The sequence below is a fragment of the Artibeus jamaicensis genome, unplaced genomic scaffold (assembly GCF_021234435.1).
Source record: "Artibeus jamaicensis isolate MK-2021 breed Jamaican fruit bat unplaced genomic scaffold, CSHL_Jam_final contig_233, whole genome shotgun sequence".
In the NCBI taxonomy this organism is placed as follows: Eukaryota; Metazoa; Chordata; class Mammalia; order Chiroptera; family Phyllostomidae; genus Artibeus; species Artibeus jamaicensis.
This window is the reverse complement of record NW_026521486.1, coordinates 5812578-5832452: the sequence shown is the minus strand read 5'-3', so window position 1 is coordinate 5832452 and position 19875 is coordinate 5812578. Positions and strand designations below refer to the sequence as shown.

At 39.2% G+C, this 19875-nt stretch overlaps 1 protein-coding gene across 3 annotated transcripts in view; it reads left to right on the top strand.

Annotated features, from left to right (window-relative positions):
- TNRC6B (trinucleotide repeat containing adaptor 6B) overlaps nucleotides 1–19875 on the top strand; it is a 243209-nt gene that overhangs the window by 47849 nt on the left and 175485 nt on the right. For all 3 annotated transcript variants that reach the window (XM_037160756.2, XM_053661578.1, XM_053661577.1), the window contains exons 2-3: nucleotides 12629–12706; nucleotides 19706–19796. In XM_037160756.2, coding sequence (XP_037016651.2) covers nucleotides 19752–19796 — 45 coding nt within the window. In that variant the 5' untranslated portion in view covers nucleotides 12629–12706; nucleotides 19706–19751. The remainder of the gene's footprint in view (nucleotides 1–12628; nucleotides 12707–19705; nucleotides 19797–19875) is intronic.

Sequence of the window (19875 nt, the reverse complement as noted above, 5' to 3'; positions counted from 1 at the left end):
CTTGGTCCATTTCTTCCTTTTCTGCTTCTCTCTAAATCACTATCCTCAAACTTTAACCTACATCAGAATCACCTGGAGAACTCCTTAAAAACACAGAATGCTGGCCCTGACCTTGGAGTTTCTGGTTCAGTAGGTCTGGGTAAAGCCTGATCGTTCATATTTTTATTAAGTTCCGAGGTGATGTTGACGTTACTGGTGTGGAGACCACACTTTGGGAACCACCCAACCAAGTCCTCTTCACTTACATCTTAGATTATTCTAATGGTCTATAGTTAGGGTTCTTTTTCCAGTTTCCTGGCCCTTTGACGCCTCTTGACACAAATTAGGATTATATCGATATATTTGGAGACTGAGTAGATGTGAGGGGGTAAGGAGCAGAATGTAAGGAACAGAAAGCAAAAAAGGCATTTTCTAAACATTGCCACCAGATTTACTCTTTCGAAAAACACTTCTTTCATCTTCCTCTTCAGAAATCTGCAAGTGAGATAAATCTAAAATGAAATTTATTTGAATAAAATACAACTGACAGTTGACACCCAACCAGTGTGTTTTCTCCTGTTTTGTCTAAGTCAAATCTCATTATGACAAATGGCTTTGCAAGTAAATCTCTGCATTACCAAATACTTTCAAGCCCGAGCCAGTGACCTACTTTAAGCAGTGTCCAATTTAACAATTCCAATTCAGCAGACTAATTTGGATAGCATTTTAGGACTTGTAGAATTTAATCTGAAGTACATTTGTATAAAGAACTGTCAATTTCTAAGGGTTAGTTAAAACCCTATTTAGAAATCCTGTTTATTGTACATATATCATTATTCTTTTATCTCTTATATAGTGTGCCTTCTGTATTTACCTTTTTATTATGCTTGCTGTTTGGCCATAAAAAGGGAAGGCATTATGCCAAATATTCATGTTTGCTATTATAAATGCAGAGAAGCTAGAGTGTGTGTTTGCACAGGTGGGATGAAATAAATAGATGACAGAGAAAGCCAGTTTATCAAGATCATAGTTTGTTGCTCCTGGATTGGAAAATGAGTATAGAGATGGCACTTTGGGTTTTTAAGATACTCAGTACATGCCATTTTTTTTTAATTTTATTTTTAAAAGCTGTTTTTTATTGTTGTGCTTTATTGTATTATTTGATCCCATATATGGGTTGAGTTTTTAAAGATGTGGAAATTACAGCTGGCTGTAAAAGAGTGCCAAATACTTGTTTTTTAAAAATGACTTTATTGAGGTAAATTTACATACCACAAAATCCACCCATTTTAGGTATACAATTACAACATTTTAGTAAATTTACACAGTTGCATAATCATCACAACCCAATATTGGAACATTTCCACCAGCCCAAAGAGATCTTTTATGTCCATTTGCTGTTAAACCTTGCTCCTACTCCCATCCCCAGGCAACTTCTAATTTACTTTCTGTCCCCATAGATTTGCCTTTTCTAAGATTTCATCTAAATGGAGTTATACAATATGTGGTCTTTTGTGGATGGCTTCTTTCACTGAATATAATGTTTTTGAGGTTCACCCACATTGTAGTGTGTATCAGTAGTTCGTTCCTTTGTATTGTTCTGTGGTTTTTCAGTAGGTGGATATACCTTAGTTTATTTATCAGTTTACCAGTCGATGGACATTTGGGTTGTTTCCACTTTTGGGCTTTATGAACAGTTCTGTTATGAGTATTCATATGCACAAACGTTTGTTTTGACAATCCATAAATCATTAATAACCAAATGAGAAAATTGGGAAATTTCATTGTAAACTATTTTAAACTGAAAATAAAAATCTTATCTTAAACCTTCTCAGATTGCATTTTTAATTACATTAACTCCTTATTATCCCTTACAGCCTTTTTCAGACTTGCAGTTCAACAATAATCCTCTTGTTTTAAGGCAATAAAATGTCACATAGTAGAGATTCACACGTTAAAAAAATATTTTCATGCTCCTTATCATTTGAGCCATAAAACAGCCTTACAACAAGTATTATTACTTGTTCCTTGTTTGTTGCTACCACAGGGTGTCTGTGCTTATATTCTGAGGTGGTTGCTGTAGGAATCTCATCAAGACTAAATGTGCCCTGACTGGTGTGGCTTGGTTGGTTGAACTTCATCCCACAAACAAAAGGTCACCAGTTCAATTCCCAGTAAGCACACATGCGTTGGTTGTGGGCCTGTCCCTGGTTGGGGCAACCTATCCATGTTTTTCTCACACATCAGTGTTTCTCAACTTCTCTTTCTCCCTCCCTTCCTCTCTCTCTAAAAATAAATAAGTAAGTAAAATCTTTTTTAAAAAAGAGTATATGCTTCCAGTTTGTGGTGTGCATACAGGATAGGGCAGAACCAAAGGACTATTCTTGTTCGTGACATAGATCCAAGTTTGGAGTCTTTGTAGCTTATTCATTCCACAGATATCCATTGAGCATCTAATATTGTACATGCCAGGCACTATGTTAGATGGTGATTGAGACGTGAAAGATTTAACTCTCAAGAAATTGATTATGGGATATCTTTAGAGGAAAAGATATCTAATGGGGAGGGGTTTGAGTGGGTAGGGAGAAGGTTATCAGTGTATTATTGATAATAATAATAATAGCTCCTACCTAGTTAATAATAATACTAGATAATAATATTAGCTAATGCCTAGTACTTATTCTCTCCTAGGCATGTCCTGGCACTTTGCATATATTTTCTCATTTCATCTTCATAATAACTCAGTGAGGCAGGTAATACTTTTTTCCTATTTTGCAGATGAGAAAGCCACAAAACTAAGGTTGCTAAGTTGACCAAGGTCACACTACTGGTAAATGGCAGCTCTGGAATTTAAACTAGGCAGTGTGTCTCCTGAAAAGGTCTCAGAGGAGTTGACACCCCCGCCATGTCTTGAATGACAGTTTGTACTTTGTCTGGAAGAAGGATGATTGGGGTAGGTCCTCATGGTTTTCTAAACAGAATATTACAAGTAAAGGTAAAGAAGAGGGCACAAAGTTGAGAGTGAGTGTGGCAGACTACTTTTGAGGAAAGGTGGATGGCAGGAGCTGAGGCTAGAAAAAGACAGGGCTGGACAAGGAAGGGCTGGAATGCCACCTAAGGAATTGGGGTTCTATGGTCCAGTTTTTAAAGCTACACCAGACACCTTTCCTCTTTGTATTAATTTTCTTTTCCTTTTTGGCATTCATTCTTTTGTTTCTTTCTTTTTTAAAAAATAAAACATGTCACACAACCAGAAAAGTATCTAATATACAAATATAAAACTTAATTATTTTAAAATAGCTACTTTCTGTGGTCAAGAAATAAGGTGTTGCTGGTACTCAGAAGCCCCTTCTTAGCGACCTTTGCCATTATAGTTTGGCTGATTTTTAACACAGAGCCACATGCCCTCAGATAAGTTTTATATCTGGTCCTTATGTTTGCAATATCCACTGCAAGAATTTTTTATTAATTTGAATAGGAGCCCTTGATGGGTTTTATGTGGCCTGCTTTTTCATTTTCTTGAGGCTGTCTTTTAATAAGCAAAAGTTCTGAATTTTTGTGTAGTCATATTTATGTTTTTTTGATAATAGTTGCTTTTTATATCCTGTGTAAGAGATCTGCCCCTACCCCTAGGTTATGGGAACATTGTCCCATATTATCTTGTAAAAACTTTATTATTTATCTTTTACATTTAGGTGTATAGTTCACCTAAAATTGATTTTTGTGTAATTCTTAATTAACCTCTTAGTGATCCTCTGCCTTCGAGACATTTTTAAATATTTTGTCCAGATTTTCTGGCTGTATTCAGCATTGGTTGGTCTAAATTACATACAAGGTCTAGCACAAATAACAACCCTTTTTTATTATAAAATATTTTATTACAAAATCATAAGCATGTAATTCTGTAACATAACAATATCACACCATTGACATTTTAGGTGAAATGTCCAAATTAAAATTATAAGTTACTACACCCATATTATTGCCCTACCAACCACACTCACGCAGGCATTACTTCTGCCGGACCCTGTAGTTTACCACCCTCGGGTCAGAAAATCTCTTCCAAAGTTTTAGTTTCGCTTTGACTTCAAAATGATTCATTCTATAAAAGGACCTTGATAAATATGTTTACTATAAAAATAAAATTTAAAAGGCTGAAAAAATAGATAAATTCTTAGTTTTTCCTATTTTTCTTTTTTTTAATTTTAGAGATATAAAATAGAAGCTTGTTTCATCTGTGTTTCTCTCAGCTATAAAATATTATTAGATAACTTAAAGCTGGCTATGTAAAATGAACTGTAGAATATGTATACTGACTGCAGGATAACTTTACAACATTAATAATGGTAAAATTTTAAATTAAAGAGTGTCCTATTGAACTTTGACTTTGGTGAGAAAAACAGTTTGGTAGCCATTGTTAGCTACCTCTCTTTCTCTGTTTATCCGTATTTTTAAACCTCTTTTTTGGCCAGAGATGGACTGTGTGCAAACCCCATCCAGAATGCTTTTAGTTTGTGCCAGAAAATAGAAAGAAAATGTTTTTAGTTTATGGCAACTAGATCCATGACATATGATGCTCCAGGAACTGTTTTTACAGTGCAGAAGATGCATGCGAACGGAGTAGCAAACTCACATGATTATTGGCAAGGAAAAACTGGCTACGTGGCTGATGTTAAATTTGCTTTTTAAACAGCCAGATCAAGAATGTCTGAAGAATTTGAGACTATAGCTGTGAGATGATTTTTCAGTTAGTAAACACAGACTCTGGAAGCCATGGCAAGACAGTTTCTTGTGAGCCATTTACAGCTTCAAGGAGAAGAGCACAGTGTAGGCGCGGTAGAGGAAAACCTGACGTGGCCTCCAGGGAATGTTGCCAGGGGAAGTACGCACCACCACGTGGTGAGGGAGAGGTTCCTTGTCCTGCTGTCACCAGAACTCCACCTTGCCCTGCCATTTCTGTTGCTGAGGTTCACAAAGGAGGTCACCTTGGTTGTAGCCAAAATATTAGGAGTAAAAGTGTACATACATAGAAGTTACGGCTTTCAAGCCACACACACATTTCCTTCCTGCCCAGCCTTTGCTTATACCATTGCTTTCTCTTTTAAAAATAATTAGCCAAAGTGTGTTCGGAGGATCCCTCTCCCACCTCCCAATCCAGGCCCTTTTAGGGGAGTCTGTGAGGTCACAACTATTTTATAAACACTAAGATCATACGTGCCTTTTAAACTCATTCTCTCATGATCATGGAGTTTTCCAGATGCTACTTGACATGTGAAACTGCAAAAGATTAAGTGCAAATCAGAAATGAGGATACAGCTCTTGTCTCTTAAGCCAGATATTAAAGATATTTGCCAAAATGTAAAACAGTGGCATGTTCCTCAAGTTTATATCCTTTAAAATATTTTTAACTTAAAAATGTTTATTGGTACTTTTTAAATGACTGCTTACAAATAAATACTAAAAATTTTTAGTTGTTTTAAAACAACATAAAATATTTAAAATTTATATATTGCTTAAATTATATAATGTTATGACTTGTACTTTTTAATATGGTAAATATTGAAAATTGTAATTCAAATATACAAAAGCTTTTTGGGGTCCTTAGTAATTTTTTAAGAATCTAAAGAGATCCTGAGACCAAGAAGTTTCAGAATCACTGCTTTAAATTCTGCCAATTCCAGTTGAAATCCTAGTTTCTCTCAGAAGTCTGCATAGGTTGGATAGCCCACTGTTTTCACTGCATTCCAAACTTCTGCCTCACACAGCTTGAGTGCTTAGTTTTTGTGGAATTGCTTGGTGTGCTAGTTTTCTTCTCCTTTCAATAGTGTAAGACCTCAGAGGACAGGGATATCTTAAATGAGAGTTTTTTGAGACACCCATGGTATTTGCTGAACACAGCAAAGAAAAAGTTGGTAATGGTTATTCATATTATTATTATCTTCAATATCAATATTAAAGTTTCCTAAACTGACCAGTTATTGAAGAACCAATATGCATTTAAAACTTTTTAAACAGATTTTATTTATTTTTAGAGTGAAGGGAAGGAGAAACCAATCAATGTTTGGTTGCCTCTCATGTGCCCACAGGGGCCTGGCCTGCAACCCAGGCATGTACCCCAACTGGGAATTGAACCAGCAACCCCTTGGCTTGCAGGCCCACACTCAATCCACTGAGCCACACCAGTCAGGGCCATTTAAAACTTTTTCAACATTGTCCTGGCTAGTGTGGCTCAGTTGGTTGGGCATTGTCCTGCAAACCGAGAGCTTGCCTGTTCGGTTCCTAGTCAGGAGACATGCCTGGGTTGCAGGTTTGGTCCCCAGTCAGGACGCATATGAGAGTCAACCAATCAGTGTTTCTCTCCCCCTCTTTCTGTCTCTCTTCCCCTCTTTCTAAAAGTAAAGAAATAAAATACTTAAAATAGAAATAGCTATTTGATTAAAAACTACATAAAATTAATATACAGTATGGGAAAAATAAGTTTTTTATCATAGCTCATCAGTAAATTGGCTGCAAAAGCTGAGTATATTAATCTGTTTAACTTTTATGTGACCAACACTTGCAGTAAAACCTGGCCAAAACCCCCTGCTCTGAAAACGGAGTATAGTGCTGGGCGCTTAGTAAGCATTCAGTAAAGCTGGTTGAGTCGAATCTGCTTTTTCAGGAGCTGCCTCTGCTGTTCCTCTAGCAGGCAGCTGTTAATCTCCTGTCACCCCATCTCCACCTCCTAGTGATTTGCAGTTGTGTTTAGATTTTCAGAGGTAGCCTTACCTTCTGAAGCCCTTCCTATTTAAAGAATTGACAAATTTTGTCTTAGACTAAGCTAGGGCATTAGTTAGCTGACCAAGTGGGTTAGTATCTGAAGGTGAGGCACATGCCTTTTTCTTCATCCCTGCTTCAGAGTGATTTTGTTTTCTTAGGCAACACTCTGATTTATATGATATAAGTATAAATTTAACATCTTTATGCCAAGGTCTCGCTATTAACCCCAAAATTTCCTTCGCAGCTTCTCCCTGGAAGTCTCAGGGTCCCATGCAAGTAGCACAGTGCACTGAAACCCTAGCATTACTTTACCATAATATTCCTAGAACAGAGCATGATACCTGGCAGGTGGCTCATTCACTGAATGAATGTATGAATGAATGAATGAATGAATATAAGTTACAAGCAGCATCCTTATTTGAGTAAACTAAATATTATATTGAGTTGACTTTATTTTTCCTCCCCAAATGACTATTTATTCCATAAGAGTTTATTGGGATATCCTTTGTACTAGTATTTTTTATAAATGATGTTGATACAGTGATAAATCAGACTTAGATGCTGTCTCCAGGAAGCTTATAACCCAGTAGTATAAACAGTATACACAAGTGTGGTGGAAATATATACCTAGTACAGTTGCTATCTCAGAGGAAGGACCCATCCACACCACCTGTAGTAAGAGAGAAGAATCAAGAAAGACTGCATAGAAAAGTTTTCCTAAGCCTTCATCTTGAAGGTTAAATAGTTTTCCCTGTGAGTGGAAAGGTAGTCCAAGTGGAAACAGCATATACAAAGTTACAGGCACATGAAACTATGTGCTGCTTAAAACAATGTAGTTATGTGAGATGAAGTTCAGAGATCAGCAGGTACCAGGCCTTGTATATCATGCATTGAGAATTGGGTTTTATCTTGAGACTGGATGAGAGACAAGGCAATGTGGGTTTGCACTTTATAAAAGAAATTCTAATGGCAGTGGAGGTGGGATGGGGCCTGAGGGTAAGGAAGCCAATTGGAAAAAACAGTTGGAATAAATCTGGTGAGAAACTATGGCAGAACTAAGGTAGTGGCAATAAGAATGGAAAAGAAGCCCTGACTGGTGTAGCTCAGTGGATTGAGCACGGGCCTGTGAAGCAAAGGGTCGCTGGTTTGATTCTCAGTCAGGGCACATGCCTGGGTTGCAGGCCAGGTCTCCAGTAGGGGACACATGAGAGGCAACCACACATTGATGTTTCTCTCCCACTCCTTCCCTTGCCCTCTCCTTCCCTTCCCTCTCTCTTCCTTTCTCCTTCCCCTCTCTCTAAAAATAAATAAATAAAATATTTTAAAAAAAGAATGTAAAAGAATGTACATAGTGAAATATTTATGTTTGGTGAAAGAAAGATGCTAATGGTGGTTCCAGATTTTTTCTGAGTGGGGTGAGAGTATTGCAGAGTGAGGCAGAAGGTGGATTCAGTTTGGAGGAGGATTATTTTAGTTTTAGCTGTGTCCTGTTTTAGGGACCCATGGGGCATGAGGTGGAGAAGTCTGTTGACATTATGTAGTTGTATAGATGGCTTTGACAATTGTAAGAAAGGTCAGCACTGGGGAAGAGGTTTGGGAATCATCAAGATACAGGTAGTAGTTAAATCTGTGGGAGAGGATAACGACATGTATGTATAATAAAAAGAGAAAGGGAAGTATGAACTCCCAAGGAACATACCAGTAATGAAAGGACAGATAGAGAAGGCCTATCACACAAAAGAGACTGGTAAGAAGAACTGGTCTAAGAGGTAGGAAAAGTAATGAATTTGGCCCTTCTTTGGCATCAAGGGACTAACCATGTTCCAAGTCATTTTGGGCATCAGAACTAGACTCAGTCCTTGAAGCCAGGAGTTGGTTCTCTCTCTACAACCCTTCTCGCAACCCCTACGTTACAGAAGCAGCAACTCCTTGCCCAGCACCACCCTGCTCATGATGGGAATCTGAAAATCAACAGTATTGACAAAAGCCTTGGGGTGGTTGAAAATGCAGGCGGACAGGAGGGCCCAGCCACAGCCAAGAGACCAGGAACTAATAGAAGGTACCCCTGGCCCAATGGCTGGATCTGCATTATCCTTAATATCCAGACAGGAAAGGAGATCCCAAATGATAGTTTCAGGTCATTCTGATTTTTAAATGCCAAAATTAAAACAAAAACAGCTGAATAATATCCATTGTATTTGGCAACTGGGAATGATAGGGAAAGAAATCAAATTTCAGTAATTAACAAGTGAATGGGAATGAGTTCATTGAGATCACAAATAAATACTAAAAAAAAAAAAAAGCTTGGCTAGGGGAGGAGAGAGAGAGGGAGGACACAAAAGCTCGAGGAGGTTACAGTATCAAGGGGGCTATTTGTAGGAATGGGAAGGCTTGAACATTTTTACAGAATTTCCAAAGTGTCAAACTGAAGTAGAAGTGACCCGAAACTGCAGAGATCTTGGAACAGTAATAACTCTTGTGTATTGGTGTATAAACCCATTTGCCTGTAGCCATGCTCCTTAGGCATTTGTTATTATTATTTGTGTTAATAGGGTCTTTCTTGCTCACTTGGGCTGGGTGTACTACATATAGAGCTGGACTCATAGTGCCGTCCTGGTCCATGCTTACCCCCTGGGAAGACCTTCCTCGCCTCCTTGTTGGTGTTTGCTCCTCCCTCACACCTGCTGCTTCCCTTAAGACATCTTTTCCTGACATTGTGCTTAAAGTTGGGCCAGTTGCTAATGACATAGGCTGTCAGGGTTTTTGGTGTTATTTGTGACTCAATTAAAAGTTTTTAGTGTATTCTCAGTAGTCTGCACCCCAGGAATTATGCTGGATATTAATCAGATAAACAGTGGTAAATTCTGAGAAGACCCATGTTGGGGGAGAGAAGACAGCCTTATCCAAATTGCTTGAATTTTTTGAAATGAGAATTAAGCTTAAAAGAATCATGCTAAATAATCAAGTTTGAAAATTAAATCCTACCATATCAGAGGTAATATTAGTAAATATAATTTATCAGATATGTATCTCTTTTAACTTGCCATACTTCCTAGGGAAGATTCACTTCTGATTACCTTCTGTGAGCAGGTGCTTGGCTGTGTAGGAACTTCTGAGATCTGCTTGCAGTTTAGCAGGTCCCAGGGGTTGATTTAATCCAAGGTTCACTGAACCTTCTCTACCCTGGTGTGAATTTGAAGGCTGACCTGGTTACTCTTCAAGAAAAGAGAGAAAACTGGAATTGTCCACAAGGTTACTTCTTTGGCTGTACAGGATCAGATAGATTACAGTATATAGTTCCAAACATTTCAAAATGATGTTTTGAAATGGAATCTGCCACTACTCATAACTTAGAAGGAAAATAGTGCTGTAGATAACGTCAACTAGATCATTTCAAATGTTGATTTTAGAATTAAATTTTATGTTTATCTTGAGTATGAGTGCATCTGATATAGAGATACACAGCCCTGCAGAAAAAGTAGGGAAGCTGGTGTCCAGAGTATTTGGAATAGTGTCCATTTTCCCTTGCCTCCCTCGCCTCTGTTTAACTCCTTTTCTCTTACTGAACATCAGTGTCTGGGACTCTGGGACCAGCTGCCAAGCAGGCAAAGGACTGAGCTGGCCACTGTGTCCTAAGCTTGTCTGTTAACAAGATATGTAATAATGAGGTACTTTATGAAGCTGCTACAGAGTTTAGACTACTGATAAGACCAGAGAAGCAGGCCTGTTTAGCCTGGGCAGAAACTGATCAGGATAGAGAACTGGAATTTAGTCAGGGTTGTTATCTTGATAGTCTGTGGTTGACAGAAAAATTAAAGACTCCAGTCTGTTGCTGAGATGCTAAGGGTCACATAAAACTGCATAGCTCACATCCTCTGTGAGGGCCAGACCCATCTTGGAAGTTGCAGCTAACTTCTTCCACTTTCCCCAGTGCCATTTAATGGAGAAACATCTATGCTGAAGTATTGAATTATGGAGATCATGTCAGGAGTCAGTTCAGCTATGTTTGTTAAACTCCTACTCAATACCAAATTCAAAGATTTGTAGGACTTAGATCGTTCTTCCTGTCAAGGAGCTCCTGTTGAGAGAAGGAAACAGACCCATGGCTATTTCCAATATTATATGGCATACCTCAGAGGAGGAACACTTAGTACCGCCAAGGAGAGTACAGGAAAGTTTAGGAGACAGCACTAGAGGCAGATCTCAAAAGAGGAAAGGAAGGGAATTGGGCAAAGGGCCCTGAGAAACATCAGTGTATGTATTGTGGACAGGGAGCTGTGTGCAATCAGTATGAATAGAATGTGCAGTGACGGTGCACCTCAAGAGAGATCTTGAATTTTTCCCCAGAGGTAATGGGTAGCTCTTGAATGAATTTTGGCAGTGACATACTGAGAGGTCAGATGCACTCTTTAAAAGATTGCCGGGACAGTGGTGTGCATAGGTAGGAAAATAGGGATAATAAAGTATTACTGACGCTCACTACAACACAATTCCATCTCAGATTTATTTCTTCAAATACTGTTAAAAAATAAGTGATTGTAGAGGTGATGGACAGATAGAGGGCAGCAAGGTGTTTTCAAGTTTTACTAAAGTACTACCTCACACATCGTGAGGGACTAAAGCTGTGATTTACAGTCTGTAGCCATGGGGAATGGAATGCATTTTCTTGGACAGAAACATTGATTGTGAAACTAAGGAGCCAACTTCCAAATAGTGAGACAGGTTTCTTGACGGTGTGGATGCTAATCACAAAGAAGTTTTTTCCAGGCTTGTCTGGCATTGTTTTTCCCACCTTCACTCACTCACTCACACACACACACACACACACACACACACACACACACACACACACTCACACACTCACACACTCACACACACACGGCCAACCTTGAAAAGACTATCTTTCTGACATTTGTTTTTGCCATTGTAAAATGAGGGGACAGGCTTCGGATCTCTAAATGTCTATTAATAAATGGCTGTCATTTCATATATACATTGATATATTTGTATACTTATAGGTATATAAATATGTATTTCATATATATTGACACATCCCATATTGAAATAAACATTTCACTACATTTATTGGCAACTTGCTGTGATCTGATTTGATTTCAAAGAGGCTTTTCCAGCCATTATTTAAGAATGGATTAGGGAGGAGCAAGAATAGGCTGTGGGAGGCCACCTCAGAGGACTCTGTAATTGAGAAATGATGATGGCAATGAAAATGAAGACTTGTGGGTGGATGTGAGATACGTATTGTGAAAGCAGAAATGACAGGACTTGCTGATGTGCTATGAGAGGACTGAGGTAAAGTGCAAAATTGAGGATGAATCTGAGGTTCTGACTAGCAACTGGGTAGGGGATGGTGCCCTTGATTGAGACAGTGGAGACAGAGAACAAGGTCTGGGAGGGGCATGAAGCGGGCAGTTTGGGACATGTTGAATGTAAAGTGATTAGGACACATCCTCATGTCATGTGAAGAAGCTGAAAAGGCAATTTGGTATTTTTCTGGCAGAACAAATAAGGTAAAATAAATAAATAGGTATAATGTAGGTTTTATTGTTTCTTCAGGAAGTATTACAGTTCACATTCTTCATAACTGCTTGCCTTAATTGAACATGTGGTTGATACTGCCCTTTGCTAAGTGTTTTATGTATATTTCATTTAAGCTTCCAAAGAGCTCTCTGAGGAAGATGATGATATTGTTCCCAGTGTTGAATGAGGAAGCTGAGGCTTGACAGGTTAGGCCATTAGCCAGAATCAGTATCTGGTAGATGGAGGAGCCTGGATTGGTACTGGGCTGCCTGAAGTCTGAACTTGTGCTCTGCCACTTGTCATGGTGTGTTGCTACGAGCATATGGCTCATTGTATTTTTCTCTCTTTTCAGGGTTTTGGTTTTTGCACTGAATGTAGTCTAGATTCATCTTCATTCACGGGCGTGTGTTGCCCCAGGGTACTGTCAAAGGTAAGTTTTTAATATTTATATCCATTCGGTATTGACAATGAAAGGGGAGAGTGTTCAACTTAAAAAGAAAAGTACATTTTGACATCATTGCTTCTTTCAGAGTTATTACAGAAGGGTATTTAAAGTGTTCATCACATCAGCCCTTTCTTTGCATTTCTGATCTGGTAGGTCCCTTTAAAAAGTACTTGTATTTAGATTGATACTGACATTTGATGCCTCATCTTTTTATAAAGCTGAGATTTGTTATTAGGATTTAGTAATTCCACAGTTTTATGTTAGTGCATTCTAGCTTCTCTTCCCCTAGTCTGTCCCTGCTGCAGTCTGTAGTCCACATTACTGCCAGAGTCAGCTTTCTAAATAATAGATTTACTCATGTTTCTCCTTTGCTTAAACAGCTTTCATGGCTCCCAGTTGCTACAGATGTCGTGCTATAAACCCCTTCAAAACCTAATTGCAATCAACATTTCTTTTTTTATTGAACTCCTATCTGCAAGCTTGTTTTTATATCTCAGATATTTAATTCTTTTTCACATCTTTGTGCCTTGGTTGATACTTTGCACTTTGCTTAGAGTTTGGAAGGGTGGAGAAGAATGTGACTATCCACTTTTCCTTCTTGTATCTGTCCTGTCGTCCCCTTCTCCTAGACTCTCGCAGAATTTCTTTTTCATCTGTTCTAGGAGCACCTGTTATTATTATAGTAACAAAGCATTCATTATTTTGCATTTGAGTTATTTACTTCTATTATGTCTCTTTTACCAGTCTATAAACCCTTTGAGACTTCTTGGAAAGGAATTGCTTTTTTAGTGCCTGTTGGCTGCTCCTAAATTTAATTTAATCCTCATAACACCCCCTCCTGACCAGTTTTATGGATGAAAATAATGAAGATTAGAAAGTTAAGTAACTTGCACAAGATTACATAGCTAGTAAATGTCAAAGGGTAATGATTTTGCTCCTTCAAAACCAGTGCTTGTTTTACTGTACCACATTAGCCCAGCACCATCTGGCATGTGATGGTGACCCAGTAAATATTTGTTGAATCGATATCTATTGGCAGTTTAAGTGAAAAGAACTTTAGTTGATTAATTCAGTCATTCTTACATAGAAATTTATTGAATACCTATTAAATACAGGTACACAGTTGTACATAAATAGTGATTGTAGGGTTCAATGAGATATAGTGACTGGTATCAAAGGATTGACAGTCTAATAGAAAAGGCATCTGTGCAAACAAATACATCCAGTAAAGTTACAGATCCTATAATAAGATGCAAGCAAGATCCCCTGGGAACACTGAGAAAGGAATCATCCGTTCTACCTAGGGATGGATCAGGAAATATTTTCTAAAAGCTGCATCTTAATGAGGAGTATCAGGAGAGGGGAAAGCAGAGAGAGTAGTAGGAGCAAAAACCATAGAAACCTGAAACAATCCAGCATATTTTTGAAACTGTAAGTAGTTCGGTATGGTTGGAACATAAGGAACAAAGAGGCCTGGCCAGTGACACTGGAGAGACAGATGAGGACTGAATCCTGGAGGGCTTTGAAAATATTGCTGTATTGGCCAACTTTTAGAGGAGACCTAGCACAGATTCTCTATGACATTACTCATATCTGGCCGTTAAGATTTGTTGAGTCCTGTCCTGTGTGTGCTGAAGCACTGTGCCAGGTCACAACTATCTGTCACTTAGTGTGTATAGCAAACTGATGACAGCTGGGAGGTGAAATGATGTGCTGAAGCAGAAATGAAATGCTTTTGTTATCACATCATCCTTGATGGCTTTACCACCACTTCTTCACTCCTCCAGTTAAGTTTCACATAAGTGGACTTTGCCTTGACTCTTTCATCGCTCCATCAGCACTGATACACTGGACCCCGTGTCACTCCCCAGGTGGAACCCCTAGCTTAGCCATATGATTTTGTGTTGCCTGATTCTATTTCCCTTCTGTCAAAGGACAGTAAAGCTGACCTAGAACCTTGGACACAACTGTAAGCTATGCCTTCAAACAAGAATGTCATCAAGACTTTTTCGAGAAACACATTAAAAACATTAAGGGTAATTCCAAAACAACAGAATGAAAGTAAATTAAATAAAGGACAAATTAAAAAATAGGTGTTGCTATGACATATAGTAAGTAGGCAGATTATATGGTATTAATCAGGAAAGACTTTTAGAAATACATGTTGACTGAATATTAGAGGATAGAAATGCGGATTGGTGAAGGGAATGGATTTCAAATGGGGTGTGGACTGCACAGGCAGAAATTAGCCATTTGTGGGGACAGGATGGAAAGTAGGTTTGCCTGACTGGAGTGGACTGTGTGCATTGGACATAACTAGAAATGGAACTGAAAAGCATGTGAAGTAAAAGTGTATCAATATTATGGTACTGGAATAATTGGGAAGATAGGACTGACAGAAAAATGAGCTTTGTTGTGAAGTGGGTAAGTTTCAGATCTAAGTTAGAATTGAAGGGGACCCAATAAATAATATTCTATTCCCTGCCCAAGTTCTGAACCAATAGAAATAGAAGGCAAAGGAGTAAGGCAGATGCAGATCAAAATTTCACTTTTATTGTGAGTTGATATAGGAGAACTGGCTCATCTTTAAGGGCCAGTTAGCTTTCTAATACTGAGCTCCAGAATGTAATAGGTTTTCTCACGCAGCAGCACTAATCTGGGAGAGACCCACCTCCTAGAGGGAAGGAAGTTGCTGAGCAGAATGGGTACCCCGAGGAGAAGGGGAGAGTAGGGCTGGGCTCTGACAGCACAAGTGTCCTTTTCTGGGCCCACTGATCAGACCAGTTCCTTCACCCCTGACAGCAGAAGTCAGGGCTATGGTTCGGCCAGGAATAGTAAACACACTGATACTGCCCCGCACAGAAAGAAGCATCGCGAGTGGGGAAGAAGTTTTTCTCCTCCAACACTTGCCAGCTTTTGTCTCTTAAGAAGTGAATGTCGGTCATCTGTGGTGTACCTATCCCCCTAGGGCAGAGGTGGTCTCTGGACCCTCCTACTCCCACTTTCATGAGGACATCCCTCCACTACCAATCACTATTCTCTCAGGTTTCCTCTTGGGACCATTAATAGATTTGTCCCCAGGAGATTCTAAAATGGATCAGAACAGTATACAAATTATGTGAACTCAAAGGCTGAACCAAATCATTTTGGCACTGCCCCCACAACCACCAAATTTGGAAAGTAAGCCTAGCCCTGGCCGGTGTAGCTCAGTGGGTTGGGCTTCACTCCAATGACCAAAAGGTCACCGGTTCGATTCCTGGTCCCAGAGCACATGCCTGGATAGTGGGCCAGGTCCCCAGTTGAGGGTGTGCAAGCAATGTTTTGCTCATGATGTTTCTCTCCCTCTTTTTCTCCCTCTCTCTGAAAATCAATAAATAAAATACTTAAAAAAGAAAGAAAGTAAGTAAGCCTACCTCTAGCCCAAGAACACTATTTCTGATAAAAGTTATGTTCTCTGAACTCGATATACTCAGTCTAGCCAGGGATTATAGCAGAGAGATATTGGTATCTGGGGGAGGGATGGTGGGTGGGGTCCTTTCAGTTTGAGCCTCACCAAGATACCCACTTAGTCCATGCCAGTGTCCAGAATCCATGGCTTGGTCACTGCCTCACAATTTGGAACAATCTGTTAGCAGGAGGTTGAATTTGGAACTGTACCTTTACCATATCTGCAAAAAACTCAACCAGTGTACCCTCTCTTTTCTTTCAAAGATTAATATTTTAAATACCACCTCTTCTTTTCAAAATTTAGAGATTTATAGTGGCAGCCCCAGTTTCCTCTCCTCTGTAAGTTCCCTCCTTGCCTGCCTCCATTCTTCCCTCCCTCCCTCTCTTCTTTCCTTCCTTCCTTCCTTCTGTCTATTAAGTATAGTGAGAAACCTCTTAAATTACATTTCCTTTTGTTTTTGTTTTTTTAGATTTTATGTATTAGAGAGAGGGGAAGGGAGGGAGAAAGAGAGGGAGAGGAACATCAGTGTGTGGTTGTCTCTCATGCACCCCCTACTGGGGACCTGGCCTGCAACCCAGGCATGTGCCCTAGACTAGGAATGGAACCGGTGACCCTTTGGTACACAGGACAGTGCTCAGTCTAGTGATAAACACCAGCCAGGGCTCCATTTTCCCTTTGAATTGCCTGTGTAAGCCAGCACAGACAATTGAAACATAGGTCACTGGTTTTGCAGCCCACATGCCATGCAGCTTACATACATCAAATAATTGTTTTTCTCACTAATATCTAAAAGGCCTGTATGAGGAGTCTTTTTTTCTGAAGCCTAATCTTTTCCTCAGCTGTGCTTGCTTAGGGAAAGCTATGTCTGCATAATTCAAGGTCAAGCAGCAGTCTATGTACTCTGAAGCCACCCAAGCCTGCTAATGCTCTGTTCCCTTTGCTGAGGGCAGCACAGCTGGCATTTGCTTGGTAGGCCAGACTGGTCAGTATATGTTGAGACCACTTGCGCAGCAGACGTTTAGATGAGCTTTCAGTACCACCATGACAGCCGGCTGTGGCTTTCCTCTTGGTAAAGCCCTCCAAGCCTTTGCTAAGGCTTATGTGTCAGTGCATACAGCCTTTCCCTGTAGAAATAGCCACTACCTGAAGACAAAGTCGCCATAACTTTTGTCACCACTAAGTTCAAAGTACAGTGTGACCTATGGTTTATAAACTCCTAATTCAGCTTCAATAGTGAAAAGCTAGTATAAAGCTATAAAAACTCATGTGGCCTAGTGTAAACCTCTTCAAGATCAAAACACTTTGTATCCCCCTCAATAAAAACCAAGGCTCTAAGGCCTGGTCCCAACAGAAGCCTCAGAAATCCTACATGTATTTTACTCCCCAGATTTTGCTTCATGTCTGCTTATCAAGACTCTAGTCTCATATAGTAGGTTAGGGTCTGTGAGAGACCCAAATAAACAGCACCTTTCCCCCCCCTTTGGTTGAGTTCTATACCAACTGAGAAATAAGATAAAAGAGAAAGGCATTTGGGAGACCAAAAATATCATCTCTATTATGACTAAAGCTAAATTGGAGAATGCAGCTTACATCTACAGGCAAGTGAACTTCTTAACAGTAAACCTCAGAATTCAGACTTACCCTAGTCACAGGTGATTGTGAGGGGCTTGCACCGAAGGGACAGGAGCAGAGGAGAATGCCTGCTCCCTGGGGACAGCTGTCTTCCAAAAGGAAGAGAGAGCTCCCATATCTTGTTTCTCCTTCTGAACTCATCTTTCAGATAAGATCCTGTACCTCTTGTTGGGTGGGTAGTGTGTGTGGAGTGGAGAGGAGCCAGGAGTGCAGCTTGGGAGAGGGAAGAAGCATTCCTTTTTCCCAGCACATTCAAATGCAAATGGCACAGAGATAATTAGGGTGTCTTTCTTGGGTCAGCTATGTCTATAATGCATCATCTACAACATACCATCTCTATTTCAATAAAGTAGAATGAGAACTGAAAGAATTTGCAAAGCAATTTGCATACCAAATCTTTCCAGATATGTGTTAATTGAGTTTTTCCAGTGCTATCAATTTAATTTTCATGGAGCAATTATGGTTTTGCACAATTGTCATGAACAGGTAAGGGTCAAAACCAATTAGAGAAAGGTCAAAACCAACTGTTTCACTTGCTGTGAGCATCAGTCTTATGTTTTACAAAAGGAATGAACAGTGTTGGTTCATCTGGAATAGATAACTAGGGATTGACTGAGAGAGCTTCCACTGTCCCGATTTTAAATTTTATATCACCAAAATTTCATTAGGTTAGCACAGTAGATATTTTGATACCTCTTTTCAGCCCAGCTGATGAGGAAACAGATTCCCAACTGCCTTCTTGGATGCAGGTCTTAATGACTGGTTAGTGAGAAGTCTGCATCAGAACCAGATTGCCAGGCCCCCAAGCTGCTACATTCATAGAGATTTCTCTGCACACAATAAAGATACACTGTAAAGCATCTTTTTAGCTTTTATATTTTGTAGCTGTGAACCTTTTAAAGAATTGGAAACATTTTAAAATATTCATACACCATTATAATGGAGATTTGTTTGGTGTCAGTTTGAGTAATGAATCCTTATTAATTACATATTTAATGAATTGATTTGAATGTTGCATAAACATAGTTTTCTTTTGGTACATTTTAATGAATAACACTTTAATAAACTTTTACTTGGCTCATTTTATTCTTAGAGGAAAAAATTACTATTTTATAATGTCTTTCCCTCTGAATAGCCTGTCCTCATATAAAAATAAATTAACTGACATTAAGTTTATTAATTTTCTTAAAACAAGTAGGATCAATCATTAGAATACACCTTAATTTCAGTTAATAAAATACCATGAATGTTGAACATAAATTATAAATGCAAGGAACTCAGCAATTTAAATAGCCTACCTTAATATCCAGGCCATAGGACTGGCTACTACCACGTAACAGTTGGTCTGCATAGGTCAGTATTTGTACTGTGTGAATTACTGAAGATTTTCACTATCGCCTCTACCAAAAGTCAAATAAAAAGAGGAAAATTGTCTGTAAATGTTCAGTACTCTAATATCTTAATCCTTTTCTATCCATCCTCCCCTAAGGTGGGGAAAACCCCCTCTCTACCTCAGATGCATGTGTATATACAGACAGACAGACAGACACACCCGTGTTACTTAGGGCCATTGCTTCTCAGTCTCTGTGGTCTTGGTAACAGAATTTTTTTTTTAAGATATTATCTATTTTTTTTTTTAGAGGGGAAGGGAAGGAGAGAGGGAGAGAAATATCAGTGTATGGTTGCATCTTGTGCGTCCCCTGCTGGGAACTGGCCTGCAACCCAGTCATGTGCCCTGACTGGGAATCGAACCACGATCATTTGGTTCACAAGCCCACGCTCAGTCCACTGAGGTACACCAGCCAGGGCTTGGTCTTGGTAACAGAATTTCATTCTAATCATTAAAAAAGCAAATATTGGAGCTGAATTCCTTATGTATTTTTTTTTCTTCCTACCTCTTTTAGGCAGTATTTGTGTGTTCCTGCAGAGTTTTGCACAGAGTCTGTTCCCATGCAAACCAATGAGGGAGAAGTATCGGAAGAAAGCAGTTCCAAGGTCAGTGAATTACTAAAGATGCAAACAATTTGAGTAGAATTTAAACAACAGAGGCAGTGGATGAATAGAGTGGGTATTT